Source organism: Sceloporus occidentalis, unplaced genomic scaffold, assembly GCF_023333645.1.
Source record: "Sceloporus occidentalis isolate IW3139 unplaced genomic scaffold, rSceOcc1.0.p SCAF_390, whole genome shotgun sequence".
Lineage (NCBI taxonomy): Eukaryota > Metazoa > Chordata > Lepidosauria > Squamata > Phrynosomatidae > Sceloporus > Sceloporus occidentalis.
The window spans coordinates 149,912-160,086 of record NW_028317370.1 but is presented as its reverse complement, the minus strand read 5'-3'; the positions used below and the strand labels follow the sequence as shown (position 1 = coordinate 160,086).

The 10,175-nt window shown below is 53.6% G+C and overlaps 1 protein-coding gene across 1 annotated transcript; it reads left to right on the top strand.

Moving 5' to 3' along the window:
• LOC149273246 (putative RNA/DNA demethylase ALKBH6) lies at positions 1-2,163 on the top strand. Its single transcript, XM_089506561.1, has 6 exons — positions 1-48; positions 932-1,000; positions 1,121-1,181; positions 1,318-1,469; positions 1,551-1,667; positions 1,897-2,163. Exons 1-6 carry the CDS (start codon positions 1-3, stop codon positions 2,161-2,163), a joined length of 714 nt encoding a protein of 237 aa, XP_089362687.1.
• The last annotated feature ends 8,012 nt before the right edge of the window (positions 2,164-10,175 follow it).

Genomic DNA, 10,175 nt, shown 5'->3' with positions numbered 1-10,175 from the left:
ATGCAGAGTCTCGGCGTCCCCGGCCTGGAGCCCTTCCTTGTGGAAAAGGTACAGGACAGAATGCTAATACCCGGGGGCCTGTATATTACCCCAAACCGGGGGCACAGACTGAATGAGTGACCGAGACCCTTTAATATCCGGGGGCCTGTATATTACCCCAAACCGGGGCACAGACTGAATGAGTGACCGAGACCCTTTAATATCCGGGGGCCTGTATATTACCCCAAACCGGGGCACAGGCTGAATGAGTGACCGAGACCCTTTAATATCCGGGGCGGAAGGGGCAGCCTGTATATTACCGCAAACCAGGTATTAGCTGGCCCTGTATAATGTATAGTTAAATCAGTGAGATGCCCTGTATAATATATAGTTAAATCAGTGACCGGCCCCTGTATAATGTATAGTTAAATCAGTGACCCGGCCCCCTGTATAATGTATAGATAAATCAGTGACCGGCCCCTGTATAATGTATAGTTAAATCAGTGACCAGCCCCCTGTATAATGTATAGATAAATCAGTGACCAGCCCCTGTATAATGTATAGATAAATCAGTGACCGGCCCCCTGTGTAATGTATAGATAAATCAGTGACCGGCCCCCTGTATAATGTATAGATAAATCAGTGACCGGCCCCTGTATAATGTATAGTTAAATCAGTGACTGGCCCCTGTATAATGTATAGATAAATCAGTGACCGGCCCCTGTATAATGTATGGTTAAATCAGTGACCGGCCCCTGTATAATGTATAGTTAAATCAGTGACCGGCACCCTGTATAATGTATAGATTAATCAGTGACCGGCCCCTGTATAATGTATAGTTAAATCAGTGACCGGCCCCCTGTTTAATGTATAGATCAATCAGTGAAATGCCCTGTGTGCCTTTGCTCCTTGTTTGCTGCACATATCTGAGTTTTCTTCTCTCTCATCCCAGGCCCCTCAGACTGCGTATTACATCCCAGATTACATCAGCGTGCAGGAGGAGGAGTACCTGATACGCCAGGTATGCTGTCCAATGAGATTCCGGCCAATGGAAATGTGCCCAGACAGGACATAAACCCCGGACCCTGTGTTAAAAGCCAATAGCAGAACCCGACTCATTTTACCCCTCTGTGCCCTTTAGGTGTATAATGCCCCCAAACCCAAATGGACCCAACTGTCCGGACGGAAGTTGCAGAATTGGGGTGAGTTACTTTCTCAGAAGACCCCCTTCCTCCCAACGCACTCCCTGCCCCTATCTGATCCCCGTTCTCTTCTCTCCCATCCACCTCCCTACTTTTTCCCTAAAGCTGTTAATGCTCTAATGCTCTCTTGGTACAGGGGGTCTCCCTCACCCTCGGGGGATGGTATTAGAAAAGCTGCCCACCTGGCTTCACACCTACACCGCGAAGGTTTCCTCTCTGGGAGTCTTTGGTGGCGAATCCGCTAACCACGTGCTGGTCAACGAGTATAAGGCTGGAGAGGGCATAATGGTCGGTATACATCCAGGTGATGAAGTTCGACGTACAGAGACGGGGGTAACGGTCGGTCACCTGTGACATCATTTCTTTCAGCCTCACGAGGACGGGCCTTTGTATTATCCCACCGTTACCACCATCAGCTTGGGGTCACATACTCTCCTGGACTTCTACCTTCCTGTGGACCGGGGTGGTGCCAACAACCATGACCAGGTGAGCAGGGAAAGTCATCTGGTCCTTGAGGTGTTAATCTTGGGTTCTTTATGGATGGCACCGCCTGGCTTCTCTCCGTGGGACGTCGATTTGTGTGTTTTGGAGAGCGAGTTGTCCTAGAGGTATCCCAAGTCCAAGTTATTACTCTGGGATCCCCGCCACCCCTTTCTTGTACGCGGTGGCTGTTCTTGTAAGGCTTCTATTGGCCTCAACTTCTATACTGTTCCAGGTCAGTACGTCGGAGGAGCAGCGCCACGTCGCTTCCCTCCTGCTGGAGCCACGGAGCCTCCTTGTGCTGCGTGAAAACCTGTACACGGATTATCTCCACGGAATACGCCCGCTGACTGAGGACGCACTGAGCCGCACCGTGGCCAACCTCAATCAATGCACTGCGCAGGCCGGGGACACGCTGCAAAGGGGGACACGGGTGTCGCTCACGATTCGTCATGTCCCCAAAGTCCTGAAGACCTCGCTGTTCCTTGGGAAGGTGAGATGAGAAGATGTGAATGTGTACAGGAACCGCGTTAATCAGCTGGACCTGTGCCGCTGGGGTCAAAATGGAAACAAGCCACGCCCCTGAGGAGCGGATGCCAGGAACATTCTTAATGCTTTATTTTATTCGATTCCAGTAAGTTTTGGGCAAAAGGAGCAGGCGGGATGGACTTGTTTGCGGTGGAAAGAATCATATTTTTAATAAAGGAGGGCTCATGAGAAGGAAACCTGCTTTGTCTGAGGTGTAATCCAGGCATGGTATTTTTAAGGGTCATATTCAATAAAATAACATGGCTGCTGGGGGGATTTAATGCCCCTGACTGTGGGAAATATGTTTTTGATGATGTTTCAAGCAAAAAAAAAAAGTAACTTTTGAAATATAACTTATGTTTAGATCGTGTTTCAGCGAACAAAGGGAGAGCCCCGATTGGATGGCTGCCCTGCAAAATGTTCCGTATCTGTGAAACGAGACCGTTTTCTGTATTTGGCCCCCGTACCGAGACAGCGTGCGGAATGTACAGTAAATATACGTTTGTAGACCTCCTTTTCAGACCTCAGATCCGTGCCCCGATCCTGCGCCCAGACGCATTGTACTCACGCTTGCCAGGTCATGTATGAACTGCAAGGCAGTATGCGGACACATGAAGGCGCCGGTCACATGATTTACGTGGCGGTTGCGTGACCCCGCCGTGAAGAAACGGTCTTCACAAAGTGTGCGCCACATAATGCCGCACGATCACCCATAGTCCTGCCCCTCAGTCTGCTCCTCTTCACAAGCTGTGGAGCAAATCTTGGTGGACTACAAATCCCATGATTCTCAGGGTGCTGTAAGGGTGACCGAGCGTCATGGGACAAGATGTTCTAATCTCTGAGCCACCGGCCACTGTACCTCCTAACCCCACACTACTATGAGTGAGTGGCAGTGTAAGTGTGTGTGAGTGACAATGTAAGTGTGCGTATGAGCGTGTGTCGGTATGAGCGAGTGGCAGTGTAAGTGTGCTTATGTGTGTGTATGAGTGAGTGACAATGTAAGTGTGCGTATGAGCGAGTGTCGGTATGAGCGAGTGGCAGTGTAAGTGTGCTTATGTGTGTGTATGAGCGAGTGGCAGTGTAAGTGTGCTTATGTGTGTGTATGAGTGAGTGTTTCTTAGGTCTTGTGATGAGTGACAATGTTTTGGCAATAGTTAATTTTTCCCCCCCAATATATTTTTTTCTTACAAAAAGATCCAGCGTGGGGGGAGGGGCGGTCTTATATTGGGGAAAATACTTCATTCTTTAAATTCTCTAGCAGAATATTTCTGTGACAGCGAGCGGCTGCCCCGGGACAGCAAATTCCTGTGACGTACCGCCGCGCCCCAAAACGCACGGAAACGACCCAAAGCCATGATCCCCAAAACACTGGTGCCGATTTCCAGGGTCGGTGCGATCCTGACCCCCAACACCCCGGAGAAATAATACCACCCCCGTTAGCTTACACTGGGAATGATCCGGGCTGCATCGTCTAGGTCCCGTAACGTGCGCCAATCTCGCTTTACCCCCCGGCTGCGCATGTGACATGAAAACACCAAACCGCCGGCACCACGCAGAGTTAAAAATCTCCCCATAATCTATAATGTATAGATAATAAATATATTAAATAATCAAATAGTGACTTTACCCCAAACCTTCCGCTAAATCCATCACTTTATTACTATGACCGTTTGACTCCTTTCCAGGCCAGGTTGGGACCGACGGGGGCCACAAACGAAACGGTTATACGCCCTGGAAAAGAGGCCCGAGGCCGGGGGTTGTATATGGATTTGCCCCTTGTGGGCCGGGGTCGATCTTTCACCCACAACCGGCCATACGATTAGTGCTGATTTCAGCCGATTTCTCTGGTCTCCTCCAATCAATTCGCCCGGCTTGGAGGAGAGAAGAGGGGGGGCAGAAATAATTTAGACCAGATAAAAGAGACCGGAATCTAACACTAGAGAGTCAGAGACAGATGGAATGGAAGGAAGTTTTACTTTACTGAGAGTGTGGTAGATAAGTGGAGCAGCCTCCCAGCAGAAGTGGTAGAGGGTAATACAGTGAGGGTATTAAACATGCATGGGATAGACATACGGCTCCTGAATCTAAGACGAGACCAACGACTGATTAAGGTTTGAGTCTTTACAGACTAGATGGGGGCCGATCTGCCAGGTCTGATCGGTTTCTTTGGTTCGTATTTTATAGTCTCGGTTCCTAATGTTTGCTCTCCTTGTTTGGATTTAGGTGAAAGATGCAGCGTTCGGTGTCCTGCGCAGGTCACAAGGGGTTAAGTGTGAGAGCAGGTGACTGGCGTGCGGTGTGGGGAGGGGCCGGAGCCTCCTCTTACCTGCGGTCAGGTAACCTGAACATCCTCCCCGGGTGTGTCTTCACCGGATCCTCCCCCGGGGTGTCTTCACCGGATCCTCCCCCGGGGTGTCTTCACCGGATCCTCCCCCGGGGTGTCTTCACCGGATCCTCCCCCGGGGTGTCTTCACCGGATCCTCCCCCGGGGTGTCTTCACCGGATCCTCCCCCGGGGTGTCTTCACCGGATCCTCCCCCGGGGTGTCGTCACCGGATCCTCCCCCGGGGTGTCTTCACCGGATCCTCCCGGAGCCTGAAACTGCAACACAAATGTCAACAGGATCACCTCCTGAAACCATCTCCACCGGGGAGCGGAACTGACTCTTATTATCAGGTAGGGAGATCCACGGATTCTTAACCTGGCGGGGGCCGGCTGGACAGCCCTCGGATTTCACCGGCACAGGATGCGGTGAGAATATAGACAGGATTACAGATCGCTTTGAGACCTTCCCTAGAGTTCTATGGAGCTGATCCCCAGGACATGGAGAGCCAGTGATCCCCCCTAGATCATTGTGTTCAGTTCTGCAGAGTAGATCTCCCGGTGATCCCACTTTATAGATTGCACAGCTGCCGCTGCTTATGGGATCTGTCTGAAGGATCTGGCGGATCTGACGGTGATCTGTATTGCGGAGTTAACGCTTTAGGGGATAATAGTCTGCGGATCAGGGGAAGCGAGGTCGCCGGAGTAACAGATCCCTTTCGATAGATAACCGATGACGTGTTGGGTGATCTACGCCTGGATCTGCTATCCTGCAGACTTCTCCAGAGCAATGTTCAGGTGAATCCGTTCTGATTAAATCTGCCCACCTGCCCCGTGTCAGGCGAGGCTGAGCTGCAGAAGATCTCCGGTTACCCCATGCGGTGACATTAAAAACCAGTCGTCGGTCTCATCTTAGATTCAGGAGCCGTATGTCTCTCCCACGCATGTTTAATCCCCTCACTCTATTACCCTCTACCACTTCTGCTGGGAGGCTGTTCCACTTATCCACCCCCACTCAGTGATGTAAACCCCCATCTCCAGCCATATGCCTATCCTGCAGATTACATTTCTCTCACTGCTTTGATTGGTACTGCTTGTTATTTCATGGCCCCCGCCGGATCTCGGGGCCACAGAACTCCTTGTATGGGAAATACACATTGTAAGCGCTAGGTTATTGTCCTGTGGTTAGTACATTAGCCGGTGGCACGGAGCTGTTGGCCGGGATTGTCTGCTGTATTCTGCCTCATTACATGCCACACACCTTGCATTGTTGCCCTTTGGGGGGCTCTAATCTGCCGCTGCCCTCTCCCGAAGCCGAGCCGTGCGCAGCAGCCCCGCCGCCGCCTCCTCCAGAATCGGACCAGATCTGAAATGGAAAGTTACCAGCAGATCCCTCCAATTATCCGATCATCGTAATTACCCCACGGGAGATATTTATCAAACGCGCCTCGAAAACCCCCACACCGCGGGTCACGTGCGGCTCGCTGTCGGTCCACCGGGAGCTCCGCCACACAGGTGTCAGCGGCAAATAACTACTATTACAGCTTCTGCCATCGCAGGGCAAACAAGCCCCGGGCTGATTTGCAGGGAATCTGCCCCGGCAGTGAAAGGGTCCCGTGCGATGACTATATATATATATATATACATATATAATGGGGTTTATTGTTATTAATGGGGGGGTACCTGATAATTTCCCGGGGGAAATACTGGGATCCCGGCCCCCGAGAGCCGGCATTGGCCCTGAGCCAGGTGACACTGATGACCCGTCGGTGACATCATACGTGACTGTATAACAGCAAACTAAACGGTAAAGGGCGCGGTGTGCCTGCCTGGGCATGATGGGAGTTGTAGTCTGCAGCGTTTCGCTGGCTCGGCAGTCTGTGGTTTTATCGGTTCGGCCGAAGTCCCCCTGGGCGGTTCTGATAACGGCCGTTTTACGACCGGGGGACTGCTGTGCACGGGAAAGGATCGGGTTCGTTGGTCGATACCACGCGAGATCCACGTAGCACATGCCGTGTCACTTATAGTCTATATGGAGGGGGGCAGCCGGGGGCCCCCACTTACCGGCCGGTACCAGCCCCGCTTTTCCAGGGGCCCAGGGCAGTAGTTACTGATGCAAGTAAACAAATGCAGGGACTGGTTCTGTGAATTAGGGACAGGTGTCTGCTATGGCAGCAGGTGATTAAAGCCCGGCGCTCGCTCTCACCTCATAAAATACAAACTCTGCTGCCCGGCCCCGTAAACCCAGCGTATAAAACACAGTAAAGGAGTAGTTGATACTATGAAATGCTCCTACACCCCATAAACTGTCTGATTCAATCATCCAGCGACAGTCCCGCCCCAACACCCACTGACACTGAGATAGAAAGTTTTACTTCACTGAGAGGGTGGGAGATACATGGAACAGCCTCCCAGCAGAGGTGGTAGAGGGTAATACAGTGAGGGGATTAAACATGCATGGGATAGACATACGGCTCCTGAATATAAGACGAGACCAACGCCTGATTAATGAGGGGCCGGAGTCTGGGTCATGGGTCCCGGTTCTGGGGGGGTGATGAAGGTTTCTTTGTATCCGTTGCTTTCTATACTTTCTCCCCCAGGCCGTGTAATTGTGGGTTTTATCCCGTTATTTGCCCCGTCTGGTCTCGGGGGGGGGGGGGGGGAATGTTTACCTCCAGTTGCCGTTTAAAGCTTCACTTCCTCCACTCCAAGCAAACAAAGCCTGTTTATTGTGAGCAGCTTCGCTCCCTTTACCCGCCTCCTATCGCTCGCTCCCCGGCGCTCTCCCCCCCCCTTTACCTGCTCCTCTGTGCTCTCCCCCCTTACCTGCCTTCCCCCGGCACTCTCTCCCTTTACCCGTCTCCCAGCGCTCGCTCTCGGGTGCTCTCCCCCCCCCGGCGCTCTCTCCCTTTACCCGTCTCCCAGCGCTCGCTCTCGGGTGCTCTCCCCCCCCCGGCGCTCTCTCCCCTTTACCCACTCCTCAACACTCTCTCCCCTTTACCCGCTCCCCGGTTCCGTTCCGCATGTTTTGTGGCATCGTAATAACCCTTTAACTACCTCGAACAGTAGGTATCGGTGCAGACGGGTTCACCGTTGCTATGGTTACATCACTTCGGTAGTCAGCCGGAGCGCCGCTTTTGTTGGATGTCCACTTCTGTAAGTTTATTTAAGGCGGCTTTACCTCCTCTGTCTAATTGCGGATCACAACCGGCGACTGCTGTTCATGTAAACATTGAATCTGATAAGAACCGTTCAGCTCGTCTGGTCTGGAAGTTTACCTCGTGCCCTCGACGCAACGATCACGTCGCAGGGTGTTTATTTTACTTCACTGGGGGGAGTGGTAGATACGTGGAACAACCTCCCAGCAGAAGTGGTAGAGGGTAATAGAGTGAGGGTATTAAACACGCATGGGATAGACATACAGCTCCTGAATCTAAGACGAGACCAACGACTGATTAAGGTTTGAGTCTTTACAGCAGGAGAAACGGGCGACCGGATGGGGCCGATCTGCCAGCAGAGTCTCTGTTTTGGCCCTAAATTAGAATCGTGTTAAGGGCCCGGGGGCTTTGCCCGTCCCCGCCTCTCCTCGGTCTCCTCCGCGTGTAGCCGTGACGGCCCCTCGGCACATGCAGAGCGTGTTTGTTTTGGCGTGGAGTCGGGGAACACGCAGGGTGGACTTTGATCCCAAACGGAAATCTGTCTGGATCTCGCCGCGGAGATCAGGAGTCACGTTACCCACGAAGCCCGTCCAGGTACGTTACCTGCCAGGGCCGGTGATGGGGGGGCAGGGGCCGGTAACGGCACGGATGACATGCAGAGGATTTGGTGCAATTATTTCTATTTTTGGCACAATCCTGTAATTAAAGAATGTAACGTGATGAGGGCGGCTGCCGCGCGGCGGATCAGCGTCTCTCTCGCCACTCCGCCCGATACCTCCCCCCCATCGCTCCCTTATTTAACCGCTAAGACGCCATACAAAACACAGCTAGGAAATGAGAACAACAGGGCAGTTGGTAAGTATGAGTCTGCCTTCCAGGAGAGGTGGCCCCAGGCATTTAAATGCAATAAGCATTACAAGTTCCGTCTGATCTGCCTCTAGGCTGGGGGTATTTTGGAGAATTGCCCTTGTGTGTAACCCTGTGCTCTTTTATGTTGCAGGAATGGCCCATCGGGTGCAGCAATGAGAGAACAGGACATCAGCTGCCCCAGCCGGCCCGCAACTAACTGCCCCGCGCAGTACTCTCCCCCCTCTCCACCAACTCCTAACTGCCCCGCTCAGTACTCTCCCCCCTCTCCACCAACTCGTAACTGCCCCGCGCAGTACTCTCCCCCCTCTCCACCAACTCCTAACTGCCCCGCACAGTCCTCTCCCCCCACTGTGGACTGCCCCACTGCCCCAACGCCCTTTGCTCCTAACTGCCCCTGCCCTCCTGACACAGCCTCTCTCCCCCTTCCCCTGTCTGAGTTCTCTGTGTCCTCGCTTGCCATTAAATGCCACTTTGGGCTCGGCACTGACTCGGATGGCCCCCCGAATGGCCCTTGTGACCCCCCCTCTGTTGCCCCCCATCACCCCAAGCTGATCTGCTTGTCTGTGTCGAGGAGTGACTTTTTCTGCCCCGTTCAGTCTGGGGTTGCTGTGATCTGCCCTCCTAATACATTGAAGACCCCCAAGAGCCCCAATTACTGCCCCATTAACAGAGCCCCAAACTCTCAGACCCCCTCTACTTGCCCCTCCGCCCCTACACCCCACCCAACTATCCCCCCTACCAACCAGGATCTGCCCTTCCCCTCAGGACTTCCTCGCTCCCCCAGTGACTCACCTGACATCTACGTGCCCACCTCCACCCACAACTCTCCTCTCCCCCATCCCAGGGACTCATCGTTTGCCCCATCACCCCCTACTCTCCTTCCCTTCACCTCTCATGCCTCACCCCACGGACTCTCTGCAGCGGCCTCCTGCCCCTGGGCTGCCGTACCAGGCGGGACCCCGGGGTACTTCACATTTCCTGAAGGACAGGAGGAGCCCCCGAGTGTCTGGTGAGTGTGAATAAAGTCCCTCCGTCTCGGCCAGACATTACTCCTCTCCTGCCTCTTTCTCTGCCCCCCCCTCTCATATACCCCCTTGGGGGGCACTGACCGGGGGGGGAGTAATATTTTACTGCTCAGAAACGATGGCTCTCCCCCCGCAGGATGGCGCAGGACGGCCGGCTCGGCGAGCGGTTCCTGGACTCTCTCAGTCACCTGGAGGATTGGATCCAGCGGATCCGGGTTACGCCGGCGCTTCCCGACCCAACGCCGATTCCGCACCGAGACGCCAAACAGGCCCTGAGGGCCTACGAGGTAAAGCGCGGCCGCCCCGGGGGGAGGTGGTCGTCTGTATCTAGCGGAGATCACCTCCAGGTCTGTCTGTCTCATTTGATCGTCTCTCCTTCCTGTCTCACTGACTCTCCCCCCTCTCCATCTCACCGCTTCTCCCCTTCCTCTCGTCTGCCCCATGCAGGTCCTGCTCGGCGAGATGCGGGACAGACTGCTGGATCTGGAGACATTGAATAGACAGTACTGGAGTCTCACGCAGAGCCCCCAGCAGAGAGGTCTCCTCGGTCTCCTCCGTAGCAGGATGCAGGATCTGAACCAGTTCTGGGACCATCTGTACTGGGAGGCGGAC

What these genes read in the sequence shown, in the direction of transcription:
- LOC149273246 (XM_089506561.1), top strand. Translation starts at nt 1, where the DNA reads ATGCAGAGTCTCGGCGTCCCCGGCCTGGAGCCCTTCCTTGTGGAAAAG. An exon ending in ACGGAAGTTGCAGAATTGGG is followed by an intron (nt 1,182 to 1,317) that starts GTGAGTTACTTT and finishes CTCTTGGTACAG; the next exon opens with GGGGTCTCCCTCACCCTCGG. An exon ending in GTGCCAACAACCATGACCAG is followed by an intron (nt 1,668 to 1,896) that starts GTGAGCAGGGAA and finishes ATACTGTTCCAG; the next exon opens with GTCAGTACGTCGGAGGAGCA.